Source organism: Suricata suricatta, chromosome 14 (assembly GCF_006229205.1).
Source record: "Suricata suricatta isolate VVHF042 chromosome 14, meerkat_22Aug2017_6uvM2_HiC, whole genome shotgun sequence".
NCBI lineage: Eukaryota > Metazoa > Chordata > Mammalia > Carnivora > Herpestidae > Suricata > Suricata suricatta.
Genome location: NC_043713.1, coordinates 61,240,484 through 61,256,950, shown reverse-complemented (window position 1 = coordinate 61,256,950; position 16,467 = coordinate 61,240,484). Strand labels below are relative to the sequence as shown.

General features: G+C 46.5%; 1 protein-coding gene across 4 annotated transcripts in view; it reads right to left on the bottom strand.

Annotated features, from left to right (window-relative positions):
- KLHL22 (kelch like family member 22) overlaps positions 1 to 15,439 on the bottom strand; it is a 38,090-nt gene extending 22,651 nt beyond the window's left edge. For 3 of the 4 annotated variants that reach the window (XM_029922413.1, XM_029922415.1, XM_029922416.1), the window contains exons 1-2: positions 15,372 to 15,439; positions 8,441 to 8,706 (exon numbers count right to left, since the gene is read on the bottom strand). In XM_029922413.1, coding sequence (XP_029778273.1) covers positions 8,441 to 8,667 — 227 coding nt within the window. In that variant the 5' untranslated portion in view covers positions 8,668 to 8,706; positions 15,372 to 15,439. Of the gene's footprint in view, positions 1 to 8,440; positions 8,707 to 15,292 lie in introns of all 4 variants that reach the window. The other variant, XM_029922414.1, reaches the window with a different exon arrangement.
- Between the last annotated feature and the right edge of the window lie 1,028 nt (positions 15,440 to 16,467).

Sequence of the window (16,467 nt, the reverse complement as noted above, 5' to 3'; positions counted from 1 at the left end):
AGGGGAGACAGGGGAGATGGCAGGGCTGAAATATGACAGCAACATACAAAGGACACAGTAGCTATTTTTTACCTTTTGTTATTTTCAACTAGGTAAATTATATGCGCAGCACACGGCCTAAAATATACCACAGGGTGGAAGTCTCCCTCTCAGCCTCCCTCCTCTGCTCCAGGCCATCAGTTCCTCTTCCCAGGGCAGCCCTACACCCAGAGGCAGTCTGTGCATGCACCTTATGTTCTACATCATGTTCTGACTTAACAATGCATCTTGGAAATGGCTCTTTACTGGTATACACAGGGCTGCCCCCTTCCTGGAAAGGTGATCACAGTTGATTTAACCCCCTTGCTGCTGGGATACACCTGGGTTACTTCTAACCTCCCATTATTTCACCAGATGGATGGTCTTACCCCCATCACATTTTGCTTAAGTGCCTGCCAGATTCTTAGGAAAGCAACTACTGGCACACAGGGTTTATATACATTTATACTTTGACAGTATGGCCTATATACGAACAATTTTCTAAGGAAGAAATCTTATAATGAACAGGACAAATAATCTCATCAAATGTTTAAGTGCCATTTCTTCTTCTTCTTCTTCCTTTTTTCAGTATGCTCTATACCCAACATAGGGCTTGAACTCGTGACCTAGAGATCAAGAGTCACATGCTCTTCTGGACTGAGCCAGGTGTAAAGTGTCATTGCTATATTCTTTTCTGAACAGTCCAGATTCTTGTTAACTGTCTTGTTAACTTGAAAAATCTGCCATTTATTGAATGAGTTGAAATTTTTTTCTACCTCAGATCTTTTGATTTTATGATGCTTTCTGTCATTGAGAAGTCTGTTTTGAATGCAAATTTCTCATTTTCTTCTTTTGCCTGTTAGTTTTATGCCAAACTTAGGAAGCCTTTTCCCTATGAGGGAAAAACATTAAAAACATTTATCCAGGGCACATGGGTGGCTCAGTAGGTTAAGGGTCTGACTTTGGCTCAGGTCATGATCTCACAGTTGGTGGGTTCGGCCCCATGTTACACTCTGAGCTGACAGCTGGAAGACTGAAGCCTGCTTCAGATTCTGTGTCTCCTTTTCTCTGCTCCTCTCCCACTTGTGCAGCCTCTCTCAAAATACATACATACATACATACATACATACATACACAAACATTAAAAACAAAACAAGGTGCCTGGGTGGTTCAATTGGTTAAGCGCCCAATTTCTGGTCAGGTCATGATCTCAAGGCTCCTGACTTTGAGCCCCGCATCAGGCTCTGTACTAACAGCTCAGATCCTGGAGCCTGCTTTGGATTCTGTGTCTTCCTCTCTCTCTGCCCCTATCTCTATCTCTATCTCTCACTCTATCTCTCTCTCAAAAATAAATAAACATTAAAAAAAAAAAAAGAACCATAAAGGAGGGATGCCTTGGTGGCTCAGTTGGTTAAGCATCTGACTTCAGCTCAGGTCATGATTTTATTGGTTTACAAGTTCAAGCCCCACACTGGGCTCTCTGCTATCAGCAGAACCTGCTTTGGATCCTCTGTCCCCCTCTTTCTCTGCCCCTTCCCTGCTCATGTGCTCTCTTTCTCTCTCCCCCAAAAACAAATAATTTAAAAAAAAAGACCTACAAAGTAAAATATTTCAATAAAGGATAATTGACAACCATAAATAAATCAAAATTGTTGATCCATTTGATTTTATCTTTGCGAATCTGTGAAGCAATAGTCCAATTTTATGGGGATCCTGGGTGGCTCAGTCGCTTAAGCATCTTAGGAGCTTCGATCTCGAAGCTCCTGACTTTGAGCTCATCAGGCTCTGTACTAACAGCTTGGAGCCTAGAGCCTGCTTCAGATTCTGTGTCTCCCTCTCTCTCTCTCTGCCCTCCCCCTGCTCACACTCTGTCTCTTTCTCTCAAAAATAAACATTAAAAAAAATAAAAATAGGGGCACCTGGGTAGCTCAGTCAGTTAAGTGGCCAATTTTGGCTCAGGTCATGATCTCGCAGTTTGTGAGTTTGAGCCCTGCATCGGGCTCTGTGCTGACAGCTCAGAGCCTGGAGCCTGCTTTGGATCCTGTGTCTCCCTCTCTTTCTGCCCTCCTCTGCTCATGTTCTGTCTCTCTGTCTCTCAAAACTAAACAAATGTAAAAAAAATTTTTTTTAATAAATAAAAATAAAAAGAGTCCAGAACTTTAAGTTTTTCAAGAGAACTACCCCATCATCACCTTCCCCGACTTGGGATTCCATCTTTATCACACACAAAGTTCGTGGTAGGCTTGTGACTGTTCAAACCTCCCATCTTTCCCATTAACATTCCAACATTTCTTCAGGCACCAGAAGCCTGGATTATTGCAATTTTGTTACATGCATTAACGTAGGGTAGGGCCAGTCTCCTTTCATTACCTTCTCAATTTCCTGGCCTTGCTTGATTTTGAAAACTTGGACTTCATAGTCAGTATGTGCAATCCCTCTCTCCTAAAGTCTCTTGATTGAAAATAATTTTTTTTTTAATGCTGGGGCACCTGGGTGGCTTCGCTCAGCTCAAGATCTGTTTGTGAGCTGGAGTCCCATTTTTAAAAAAATTTTTTTAATGTTTATTTACTTTGGGGTGGGGGGCAGACAGAGAGAGGGACAGAGGATCTGAAACAGGCTCTGTTCTGATAGCAGAGAACCTGACGCTGGGCATAAACTTACAAACCGTGAGATCATAACCTGAGCTGAAATCAAATGCCCAAGCAATTGAGCCACCAGGTGCCTCAAGTCTCTTGATATTTTTATTGGGAATGCATTACACATCTAGACTGACACAGAGAGAGCTAGCATCTTTGTGATGGACATGATTGGTTCTTCCCTCTCACAAGCCAGCCTCTGGGTCTCTTTGCAAGTCTTGCAGGTCACCTGCTCAGACCTGACACTCACACATTACGTTTAATTCCCAGATATTTTACTCCACACATACACCCTCAGTGTGCTTCCCCGTACTCTGTGGTACTCTGACTCACTCTTTGGGGTGTCCATGCATTGTGTAGACCTTGACTAGATCCTGAATGGAGAGGGGAGGGAAGAGACAGAAAACATTTTGAGGAACATTAGGGAATCTAAATATGAACAACATCAGATAAAATCATGGAATGGCTGTAAATGTTCTTAGTTTTAAAAGAGTACTAACGATATGCCAGAGAAGACCCTTATTCTTAGAAGTGCAATAAAGTATTTCCAGTAAAACTGTCATATCTGCAACTTATTCTGAAGCGTATATGTAAAATGTTAACCAACGTAAAATGTTAACCAACGAATCTAGGCAAAGGGCACAGGTGTTCACTGATCTCACAGCTTTTCTACGCTATGGACATCTTTCACAATAAGAGTTAGGGAGGGGGAAAAAAGGCCAAAAGAAAAAATACGTATGCACTCCTTCTGGTTGTGTTGTTTTTAACCAAAAATGGATGCTTAATTCTTTATCATAGTCTTACCACTTTTCTGTAACACTGAAATTATGTCAAAATAAAAACTTAAGGGGAGCCTGGGTGGCTCAGTTGGTTGAGTGTCCGACTTCGGCTCAGGTCATGATCTCACAGTCCGTGGGTTCGAGCCCCGCGTCGGGCTCTGTGCTGCCAGCTCAAAGCCTGGAGCCTGCTTCAGATTCTGGGTCTCCCTCTCTCCTCCTACCTTGTTTGTGCTCTTTCTCTGCTTCTCAAAAATAAACATTAAAAATTTTTTTTAAAAACCTTAAAAAGGGGAAAAACTTTTAAAATGATGTCCATACCTCAGAATACCCATTAGGATAGTTCACTACCAAAAAAAAAAAAAAAAAAAAAAAAAAAAAAAAAAAAAGGGAAACAAACACTAAAACAAAAACAAAGTAACGAGTGTTGGAGAGACTAGAGAAAATGGTACCCCGCTGCACTGTGGGCAGGAAGGTTAAACTGACAGTAGCTGCTGTGGAAAACAGCATGGCAATTCCTCAAAAACTTAAAAATAGAATTAACATATGACCCAGCAATTCCACTTTTGGTACATATCCAAAAGAACTGGAAGGAAGGTGTCAAGAAGGTATTTGTACATCCACAGTTATAACAGTATTATTCCCAACAGCCAAGACGCAGAAACAATCCAAGTAACCATTGAGAAATGAATGCATTAACAAAATGGTATATTCATACAATGAACTATTGTTCAGCCTTAAAGAGGAAGGAAATTCTGACACATGCTACAACATGTATGAAACTTGAGAATATTATGCTAAGTGAAAAAAAAAACAGGCCCAAAAGGACAAATATATGGTTCCACTTACAAAAAGTTCTAGAGGGGTGCCCGGGTGGTTCGGTAAGTTAAGCATCCAACTCTTGGTTTTAGCTCAGGTCATGACCTCAAAGTTCATGGGGCTCCAAGCTCAGTGGAGCCTGGTTGGGTTTCTCTCTCTCCCTCTCTCTCTCTGCCCCTCTCCCTACTTGCGCAGTGCACACACACGAGCTCTCAAAATAACGTTTAAAAAAAAAGTTCCCAGAATAGTCAAATTCATAGAAACAGAAAGCGGAATGGGAGGAGGGGTATGGAAAACTAGTGCAAAATTTAATTTTTGCGAGATGAGAAACTTCTAGAGACCCCTTCCACAACAGTGTGAAAACACTTAACACTACTCAGCTGTACTCTTAAAAAACAGTTAAGATGGTTTGCGTCTGGGTGGCTCAGTCGGTTAAGCATCTGACTTCAGCTCAGGTCATGATCTGTCAGTTCATGGGTTCACGCCCCGCATCAGGCGCTCTGCCGTCAGCTCAGAACCGGCTTTGGATTCTCAGTCTCCCTCTCTCTCTCTGCCCCTCTTCTGCTTGTGCGCACCCACGCACACACTCTCTCAAAAATAAATAAACATTAAAAAAAATGATTAAGATAGCAAATCTTACATGTTTAAAATCACAGCAGGGGACCAACAAAATAAGTGCAGGGCATGAACACCAAAGACGTCTGCAGCATCATAATGAGGGCTGCCCCCACGGCTGGGATATCATAACTGGATATCCAGTAAGCTCCCTCTGATGTCCAGTGAGGAACATACCCTACGTGAGCTTGTTCAGGCCCCCAAATCCCTGGTCCAAATGCTGGAGGCCAAGGGTGTTTCATAATTCAAAAGGTTTCAACTGGAGAAACACTGCACCCATGCCATGTATGACGTCATACTCTTGCAGGGCCTAGATCAGTATCTCCTATCCAAACTCCTTAATGTTTCCAAGTAACCAAGTGGGATAATAATAATAGCCTCATATCAGTTTAGGGCAAGTTTTGTAATTGAGTAAATTTGTACCAAAATTAAAAAAACAAAAACAAAAACAAGAAAACCTCATGGGAAAAAATGGCAATGTGAGAGAACCGAGCTTCCCCCATCCCCCTAAAAAATCAACCACTGGACAGCTATTAACTAACCAAAACAGCTCTAAAAGACCCCTTGAACACATTTATGATGTCTTGGCAATGTGGAACAAAAAAAACAGAACAAAATGATTTGTCAATTTCATGACAAGTATTTGCAAAAAGAAACAGTATATGGATGAACTTTTGAAAATAGTTACCAAGGTGGGGGTGGGGGGGATGCTATGGAAGGGCCAGGGGTAAAGCAGTGTTTTCAACTTTTCTTCTATGAATTCAAAAAGTATTTTAGCTGCGGGAATGAATGGATGCTGATGTTTATGGAGGGGCTACATGCAAGGTCCCCTTTGAGTGATTAAGGACAGCTTGCATTGTAAGAAAGATTCTCTGACATGGAAACAAAGCATCCCTGGGCTATGGTCTGCTGCTTTGCAAGTGACATTAGGGACAGTGGCGCTCTGGGGTCCTATACTGAGGTCTCACTGAACACGTCATGCTATCACTCACAAACGAGCTATAATTTTCTTGCGTGCTGGCTAACCTCTCCAATTTTGATACCCATGTTACATAACTCTCTTTTAAAAATTTGGAAACTTTCTTTTCTTCTCTGCTCTGAAAAAGCTTAAATTGCATTAGAGTTTGTTCATAAAAGGGAGAACTCCTCAGGACGTGGTTGGACTTCATGCTTCTGTGGAAAATAGAACTTTGTTTCAGGAATGAAGTTTTATCAATACACACTTTCTAGAAAATCATCAATTTTACCCAAATTTTCAAAATCAGAGGCATTGAGCTGAGTCAAGTTGACTGTCTTGTAATTCACAGTATGAAAACAGGGAAGGATCTATGACCCTGGAATATATGACCTGAGGCCACATACAAAACACTTGAGCCACCTGATACACAGGGGTGGGGGAGCACAGGAATCAGCCCAGAAGTACACAGGGCAAAGCAGGAGAGGGTTACAGCAGCCGAAAGATGAGTACAGTGGACAGTTATTACCACAAGCCAAAAAACCAAGACCCAAGATGCATGGTTTAGTCAATCCCTAAACCTCGCACAGTGCATACCAAAGGAGGCTTCCTGTAGGGGGCGCCTCCTAAGATAAGGGCAATCCAGGGCCACCAGCTCTCTGGCCCCAAAGGGTCAGCAGCCTCCTGCAGGGAGGAGGCAGCCCTGAGAGGCAGAGGCTGGGAAAAGGTACAAGACAACAAGAGCAAGGTCCCCAGAGGAAGACGCACCTCAGCCTGACCAGGAAGAGACCGCTGCAGGGCAGCAAAGGCAGAGAAGGGCAGCACTGCTGATAATAGCAAAAGCAGGGGCACAAAAGCCTGCCTCGTCTGCCCTAGGACACCACTGGTCGTGCTCTTTATAAACTCCTTCTGCAGAACAAGAGGCACTTATGCCATGAAAAAATATTCCACTGAATCGAGGACGCCTGGCTAGATCAGTTGGTGGAGTGTGTGACTCTTGATCTCAGGGTCATGAGTTCAAGCCTCACGCTATGAATAGAGATTCCTTAAAGAACAAACAAAAAACCCGAGAACTATAACCAATACTTGAAGACAAAATAAACAGAATCAGAGCTGAAATGGGAATCAGGTAGCCATGGCTAGGGTTCACTCCTGAGCCTCATCTCACAAGGATGCAACGAGGGCAGAGGCATCAATTCTCCCCAGTGTGCCAATGGCTGGGATGGGTCATGCAGGAAGCCAGGAGAAACCCCAAGGGGCCAAGAATCCATGGGGGAAGGAGGAAGGTCAGAGGCTTAGGCCCTCAAGATGAGAGGGTGTGGGCCAGAAGGTCAATGGCCAGGGAAGGGGCATAAAGGCACAGCTCCTCACATCACATGGCTATGTGGACAGTATGTATACAGGATTGACCACTCAGCCTTGGCCTTGGCACCCACTCGGGTGGGCTTCTAGCCAGCCTTACAAGAACACCACTGGGGGAGGGGAGCACTAAAAGACTAAGGTATGAAGTGCCACAATATCTTTAAAAAGGCGTGTATGGGGCGCCTGGATGTCTCAGTCGGTTAAGCACCTGACTCTTGACTTCAGCTCAGGTCATGATCCCAGAGTTGTGAGACGGGGCCCTGTTGTCAGGCTCTGCACTGGGAATGGAGCCTGCTTAAGATTCTCTCCCTCTCCCTCTCCCTGTCCTCTCTCCTTCCCCACCCGCCCCCCCCCCAACTGGCATGCACACGAGTGCATGCTCTCTCTCAAAAGAAATGGGGTATGTGTGTGTGTGTCTGTGTCTGTGTGTGAGATGAGAAAGGAAATATGTCAAAATAACAACTGGCATTAAGCTATTCATAAAATTCTTTCAACTTTTCCACAGATCTGAAATTTTTCAAAATGAAATGTTGGGGAAACCAGAGTAAAATAGAAAGAAAATGTGTTTTATACCAAGATATAGAAAATTCATTTTATAAAATATAATAGACACGTAAAGTCAAGCATTGACTTTTAAAAAGTAAGAAAAAAGTGGGGTGCTTGGCTGGTTCAGTCAGAAAAGCATGTGACTCTTGACCTGGGGGTCGTGAGTTTGAATCCCTTGTTGGGTATACAGATTACTTAAAAATAAATAAACTTAAAAGAGAAATAGGAAAAAAGAGAATGTGTCCCAGAAACGGGATAGCTGAAAGAAAAACAGATTCGAGGGGCGCCTAGGTGGCTCAGCCAGTTAAGTGTCTGACTTCGGCTCAGGTCATGTCTCATGGTTCATGAGTTCAAGCCCGGTATTGGGCTCTGCACTGAGAGCTCAGCCTGGAGCCTGCTTGGGATTCTGTGTCTCGCTCTCTGCCCCTCCCCCACCCAGGCTCTGTCTCTGTCTCTGTCTCTGTCTCTCTCTCTCTCTCTCAAAAATATATAAACATTAAAAAAAAACAGAAAAGCAAAACAGATTCGAAAACCCCTCTGTCCCACTCACTGTTGGGGAGTCATCACAACAAACAGTGGGAGAAGCTCGGGGAGAAGCAGGGGACTTGGCGGCTTCTGGCTGGTCCTGCCCACCGGGACACTGTGGGTGCCAACACGATTACCTAGTGGAGCCAGGATTACCTGGTAAGAACAGAACACGTGACGTAACTCACCTGAAGTAATCGCAGGACGCAGCCAGCAGGATTCGATGCGCCTCAATGTGTCTCCCCTCCACCACGAGGACCACATCAAAGAGGATGCCGCTGTCCCGAAGAGCCAGCAGCCCCCGTAGCAGAGCCTGGGAGTGCTGTGCACTCCGGTAGGTGTTGTTGACACAATGCGGGTGTGAGGGCTGCACAGGCAACTTGCACAGCTGAGTGAACTCCTGCTCCTCTGCCATCCTGACCACCACACCAGACCTCACCACTGCGGCTGTCAGCTGGCAAGACAGAGGGGACAGGGAATAAGGCACAGAGGCAACACCATGCAGTACACAAGTACACAGACTGGCCAGCTCTGCTCCCCCAAGGGGCACCTGCTGCTCCTGGCACTTTTAATCCTCCCACCAGCACATCCGTGCTTCCCCTGTGTGTGTGTGTGTGTGTGTGTGTGTGTGTGTGTGTATGTTTAACATTTATTCAGTTTTGAGAGACAGACAGAGCATGAGTGGGGGAGGGGCAGAGAGAGAGAGAGAGGAGACACAGACTCTGAGGTAGGCTCCAGGCTCTGAGCAGTCGGCACAGAGTCTGACGCAAACTCACGAACGGTCGAGATCAAGATCTGAACCCAAGTCCAGCCACTTAACTGAATGAGTCACACAGGCGCCCCTCCCCCATGGTCTTAAACCTCCGAATTCCCTTTTCCCTCCCACTGCTCATCTGAACCTGGTGCCTCCTTCCTGATGACCTGTGTCCTTTTCTCCAAGATTCTTCATTAAATTTTATCTCCTTTAGCAACTCTGGAAACAGACTGACCTCGTTTGGGGCCCTGGCCCTACCACAGACTCACTGTAAGACCAACCTGAGTCTCAAAACACCAGCACAGAAGAGGTTCTCAAGAGTTCTTCCTCTCTGCCATTAAGAAAGAACAAACCTGGGGCACCTCGTGGCTCAGTTACTTAAGCGCCCAACTTTAGCTCAGGTCTTGATATCACCGTTCATGAGTTCGAGCCCCACATCAGGCTCTGCACTCACAGTGAGGAGCCTACTTGGATCCTTTGTCTCCTCTCTCTCTCTCTGGCCCTCCTGTGGGTGCGCTCTCTTTCAAAAATAAACATTAAAAGAAATGAGGGGAGCCTGGGTGGCACAGTCAGCTAAGCATCCAACTTCAGTTTAGGTCATGATGTCACAATTTGTGAGTTTGAGCCCTGCATCAGGCTCTCTCCTGTAGAACCCACTTAAGATCCTTTATCTCCTGGTCTCTCTGCCCTCCTGAAGGTCTGTACCCTCTCTCTCAAAAATAAATAAACATTGAAATAGAATTAAATAAATAAATAAACAAAACTAGGCTGCCTAGCTGGCTCATAAGTAGAACATGTGACTCTTGATCTCTGGGTCATGAGTTCAAGCTCCACATTGGGTGTAGAGGTTACTTTAAAAAAAAAAAAAAAAAAAAAAAAAAAGGAGAGGGGCGCCTGGGTGGCTCAGTTGCTTAAGTGTCTGACTTCGGCCAGGTCATGATCTTGTGGTTCATGAGTTCAAGCCCCTCGTTGGTCTCTGGGCTGACAGCTCAAAGACTGGAGCCTGCTTCAAATTCTGTGTCTCCATCTCTCTCTGCTCTTCCCCCACTCACACTGTCTCTCTCTCAAAATATGAATAAACATTTTAAAAAATTTTTAAAAGGAGAGAGAGAAAGAACAAAATTGGGTTCCATCATGTCGAATGGATGTATTAAAATGACAGCAGACCTGAGTGGTGACCAGGAGACCCAAAGGAGGGTCCAGGACTTGTCTTCTTTTACCAAGGTTCTGAGTCAAGCACAGTAACTTCAACTAGACCTGCTGCATTCATCTGCATCATGTTTTTAATTCAAGCTTACCTTGTAATAATTGAGTCAGCATGTTCAAAACATGCACAATGACATGAATTGGAGCCTCAGAAACCCAGCCCATAAAACAAACCTACCTCAAACACACTTGGGCCACTCACTGAGTTAGTGGAGCGCCCAGTCCTGTGCTGTGCTGTGGGACCAACCTATGTACTCTCCAGCCCATAGCACTGTCACACCCAGCCAGCAGGCAGGAGCCCAAGGGTCACCAGCCACACTGCCTGTGAACATCTGCCTCCCCACCACTAACCCCTCCCCAAAATTAGTTTCTTCTTCAATTCCCTGTACTGTATCTTTAGGAGAAAAAATTATAGGGGTGCCTAGCTGACTTGGTGGGCAAAGCATGCAATTCTTGATCTTAGGGTTTTGAGTTCAAGCCCCCCATTGGGCATGGAGTCTACTTAAAAAGAGAAAGAGAACAAAAAAGAAAAATAGATTCTACTATAAAACTTGCCAAAAGGAAGAGGCCTCCCTCCTCACTACTAGACCTCAAGAGCACCCCTTGCTACTGCCTCCCCCTCTCCCTCCCCTCTACCTGATTGCTTTGGACTCTGCTGTTTCCCATCCAACATGCTCAATTCCCCCTGGGCTGGCCCCCTCAATGCACCTCCTGGATTTGGGACCTTCACCCACCCACTCCTTCCTTCCCACCCCGGGCTGGCTCATACACAGACAGCCAGGACCAACCACCTCTAATCACCTCTCCTGACCTGAAATGCAGCCCCGTGGCAATGTCCTCTTTTCTGATCTCTTCCCTTCAGCCAGCCCTCCCTCTCTTTCCCAAGAATCTACCTTATGTTCCCAAAAACAATACTCTGGATTCTCTTCTGATCATGTAAATCTTTCACCTTTCGCCAAATGCACCTCCAGCTCACTGCCTAATCCAGCCGACAGCCTTCTCCACTGGTCTAGTTTTCTTATTCATACAGCCACCATCTCCATGTCAGAAACCAAGATTTCAATGTTCTCTGATCTCTTTTCCTTTTTTATACCTTATGCCCTATCAGACCGTCTAGTTCTGATTCCTTCTCTCCCATCTCAGATGCCCATCCACTTAGTCCTCCATGACCACCACTCTGGGTCAGACCACAGCAATGACACTCCAAATGGATTGCTTCCTCCTGCCCATCCTCCTGAGTTCCCCTGCTCAGGCTGCAGGGGGTGTCCAAATGCCCAGTGAGTATACCACCTGGCTTCTCAAGCATTGGCTCCCTGCTGCCTTCTGCTTAGGCCTCCCCACTATCTGGCTCAAAATGTTCCTTTCCCTATACCATCACTACCCCTAGACCAAAAGGGACATGGATTATTCTCTGAACACCTTCAGACTCCCACCTAGGCCTGTCTCTTTATAACCCCCCATTGGTTAAGGTCTAGCTCGATCACTTCTCCCTCAGTCACTGTACCAAGACCATGACAGGCATGCTCCATCACTGCAGCTGTTCTATCTACTCGTCAGCTGGGGCTTTATCTCACCCACATCACACAACCCCATGGCTGTTTGTACCCCTTGCTAATCACACAACTCTGGGCACTTAGCTCATTATCTTCAAGCCTCAGCTTGCTCCTCACTACCATGACCATCAGGGAGTCGAGTGGGCCTCCTTCTCTACCGGTGGCAGTGGGGACTGACTGCTCTAATACACATTAGTCCCCAGCGAGTCCCTGCCCTCTGAGAGCACATCAGCACTTCTGCCCCTTTGGGAAGGGATCGATGGGAGCTACACTTACTACAAGTACAGAATACAGTACAACAAGAAGACTGCCTCCTTGGGCAGCACAATTAAGGGACTAAGCTAGGTGCTGAGGGCAGGGTGAAGAAAAATGAACCAATTTCCTGCTCTGAAGGAGCAAAGCTTCAACCGCAACACATTCACAGGCTTGTTCATAAAGCAAGCCTTGGTCATGACCAAAATGTCGATCCTCAGAGGAATGGATGCTGCAGCACAGTGAGCCAACAGAACACCAGACATCAGTTAAAATGGGCAAACTAGGGCCGCCTGGGTGGCTCAGTCAGTTAAGCGTCTGACTTCGGCTCAGGTCATGATCTCATGGTTTGTGGGTTTGAGCCCCGCATCAGGCTTTCTGCTGTCAGGACAGAGCCCACTTAGGATCTTCTGTCTCTTTCTCTCTGTCCCTCCACCACTCGTACTCTCTCTAATTAAAAAATAAACATTTTTTAAAAAATGGGCAAACTAGAACTTATGCTATAGTCATCAACACGGAGAAATCTCAAAGTCACACCAAGGAACAAGCACACCACAGAATACAGTGCAGAAAGTGTGAAAACACAACAAAATATCATTCAATTTTATTTATAGATAGGTGTTGTGGTATAAGATAGTTTAGACACATTAAAGGTATTCAGGATCATGATTATCTCCAGCAAAGAAAAAGGAAATGTTTTCTTTCTTTAAAACAAACAAAAAGGGGCGCCTGGGTGGCTTAGTCAGTTAAGTGTCTGGCTTCGGCTCAGGTCATGATCTCACGGTTCATGGGTTCAAGCCCTGCATCGGGCTCTGTGCTGACAGCTAGCTCAGAGCCTGGAGTCTGCTTCGGATTCTGTGTGTCTCTGTCTCTCTGACCTCCCCTGCTTGCCCTGTCTCTCTCTCTCTGTTTCTCAAAAATAAATAAAAAGCATAAAAAAATTTTTAAACAAAAAACAAGTAAGCAAAATATTAGGATCTGATAGGAAAGGTGGCTAAGTTACTTTTCTGTACTGAAATATTTCAATATTTAAAAATTATATTCTCAATCTTATATTTAATATGTTCACATGATTCAAATTCAAAAGGCACAGAAAGGCATATTGTGAAACTTAAGTTTCCCTCCAACTTATGCCCCAACCGGATCCTCTCCCAGAAGAAAACTACTATTCTACCTTCCCTCCAGGGAGCATCTATGGATTCAAAGGCAAATCTGTAAATCTACCCCATTTCCTCCCTTCATTAATTTTTGCAGATGAAAACTTAATATATCTCCCACAGTCCATTGTATGGATAACCATATTTAACCAATTCTTTTCAGAGAGACATCTGGGTTTCCTCCCATTGTTTGCTTTGGCAAATAGTTATCCACTGAAAATCCTCTAGATTTATGTGCCATATATGCACCCAGTTATCTGAGGAAAATGTTCTAGATACAGAACTCTTGGATCATATTTATTTTAATGTATATTTGTCATTGTAAGACATATAGCCAAATTGCCCTCTCCAGAGGTTATACTAATTTATTCTCCCACCAGCAAAATGCAAACCTGATTCCAACCACCGTCTAACACACCAATAGCGTTTCTTTTCACGTTGTTGACTTAGATGAAAACAGCATTTCAGGAGTGTCTGTGAGTTAAGTGTCCGACTTTGGCTCAAGTGATCTAGCAGTTTGAGCCCCCAGTCAGGCTCCCTGCGGTTCTCTCTGCCCCTCCCCCACTTGTATAAGCCCACACAGGCTCTCTCGCTCTCTCAAAATAAACAAACATTAAAAAATAAGAAAAAGAAAAACAGCATTTCACAGTGTAATTATATTTTGGTAATTGACAAAACTTCAAAAGATAAAAAGTTAAGTCAAAGGCAACACTTCTTTTGGGGTTCCTTTCCCATGCCATTGTTTATTTGAATGTTCCTGGGAGCTCACTTGGTGTTACCTTCTTTCTCCTATTCATTTTACAGAAGTTATTCTATCATGAAGCTCTTCCCCTAGATTAAGTTCCCTCTGGCTCCCTCGCATTTCTGATTCTACTCATCACAAGCAAGGCCCTTCCATTCCGTGTTGTTCAAAGTTTTTGAGGTGAGTAGGAAGGAAGGTTTATGTCCCAAATTGAAAGATGTAAAATGCTTTTTTATGAACTCATAGATAAGAGTCAAAAACATTTTCAAAGAATTTTCAACTCAATACCATTCAAAAAAAATTTTTAATGTTTATTTATTTGAGAGAGAGAGCCAGCCAAGGAGCACCCGTGCCCTCCCACACAAGCAGGAGAGGCCCAGGGAGAGCAGGAGACAGAATCAAAACAGGCTCCAGGCTGTCAGCACAGAGCCAACGCTGGGCTTGAACCCCCACAACTGTTAGATCATGACCTGAGCCCAAGTTGGATACTCAACGGACTGAGCTACCCAGGTGCCCCAATTCAACACCATTCACTGAGCAGGCACCCCTCAGTTCTCTGTAGAGCCCCAAAACAGTGTCTGCACTCAACGAACCCCAATTCATAGCAGCATGAAGGAAGGTCTGCAATACAGGGAAAAGGGTCAGTCGGAGAGAGGATGGAGTGGGTACTAATTTCCACAGAGCAGAGCTATCACAGGGATGCCAACTCAGACGTGCTCTGGCACCAGTCTTCCAGAAAGCGAAGTTGGAGCATCCTGGCGCTCCAAACCTATGGTGCAGGCCCGGCCTCAGGGAGGCCCAGTGCGAAAGGGACCCGGGGCATTAAGTGATGGCAACCTCGAGACTCCAGCCCGCGCATGCTTGAAAATAATCAGAATCCGTGGCCGACGCTTTGGGACCCCGAGATTTTGCAATGACAGCGCGATCACCGGCTTCTCTTAGGAAACCGCGCGGGCTGGCGAGGTTAAATTGCCTCGGGTGCATCCAGCGGGTCCCCCGATCCAGGGCCCGGGTGTGCCGCAGAGTAAATTGAGGCAGGCAGGCCGAGGTCCAAGGTCACACCAAGTGGCAGCAGTCCAGCCCCGCCCAGCCCGCCTGTTGCCGAACCCGCCCGCCCGCCCGCTGCGCCGAGGGTCGCGGCGGTAAGGCCGAGCTCTGACCCGCCGCAGGTGACAGGCCCGCCAAAGACCAGGAGACCGGCGGGTTCCGCCTACAAGCGAAGGCCTGGTACCTTTGGAGCGCCAGCTACCCCCCCCCCCGGGGGTCCCGCCCGCCGCGCCCCCGCCACGTCAGGCCGAGAGCTAGCTTCAGGCCGCCACTCCGGCGCCTCCGGCCCGAGCCTGCCCCTGTGTCCCCGCGCCCCCCGAGCTGCTCACCTAGGCCCAGCAACCGCCTGCCGCCTACCGCCCGCGCTCCCAGCCACCTAGCCCGCCCAGCCTGCGCCTCGCAGCTCACCTGGTGCTGCCGCAAGCCGAGGCCACACTCGCTGGAGGCGGGGGCGGGGCGGCCGGCCGGCCGCGAGGCGGGGCCTCAGCGAGTCACGTGGCAGCGCTGCGCAAGCGCGGAGAGGGTGCACACCGAGGCGGGAGGGCGCCTCACTGGGGGGCTGAGGAGAAGGGCGCCAGGCCCGGGCGGGAGTAGGGATCCTGACCCAAGCAGTTCTCATGCTAGTTCGGCGTCCGTCGTAGCTCAGTGGAGAAGGGCTACAGTCACCTGGGTGAATGTGCGTCTCTGCATCTGGCATAGCTCCTGACACCTAGTGGGACTGAACAAATGAATGAGTGAATAAATGGAGCAACGCCTTTTAGGGAGGGTCGTGCCCCGTAAATCTATTTCCTCCTTCCTTCTCCCGTTTCATTATTCCCTTGTTCTCTCACTTATTCATTCCCTCACTCACTCATTCCTTCCATCCCTTCTCCCCTTTATACCTTTCCTCCTCACTCACTCATTCTGATTCATTCCATCTCTCACTCATTCCTTCCTTTCCTCACGGTCCCTTCAGGCCACAGTGCCCCTGTTGATCACCTGCCCTCTGCTGGATCTTGGGGAGAAGAGATGAACACGGCCAAAGTGAACGGATATTTTCCTGTTTACTGAGATTCTGGACAAAATCCAATCCCAAAGGGCCCTGGCCCCAGCAGTCTGTCAGAAGGCTCTTGGCGTTCATTTTTCTACTCTTCACCCACAAGAGGTTCTTTTCCTTGGAGGTTCGTTTGTAATTGCCCTGTCAAGAGGTTCCAGCCAGCAGAGCCTCCTGATAAAGTTGCAGTGTCCCACACTGGTGTTGATGAGAGGCTTTATGGACGAGGGTGGAACTGTGGTGGAAGGATGTGGCTAGAGATGGCTCATGGTTAAAAAGAAAGGGGTGGGGCACCTGGATGGCTCATGATCTCATAACTCATGGGTTCGAGCCCCTCTTGAGGCTCTGTGCTGACAGCTCAGAGCCTGGAACCTGCTTCAGATTCTGTGTCTCCTCTCTCTCTGCCCCTCCCCTGCTCTCACTCACTTTCTCTCTCTCAAAGATGAATAAACACTGAAAATAAAAAAAAGA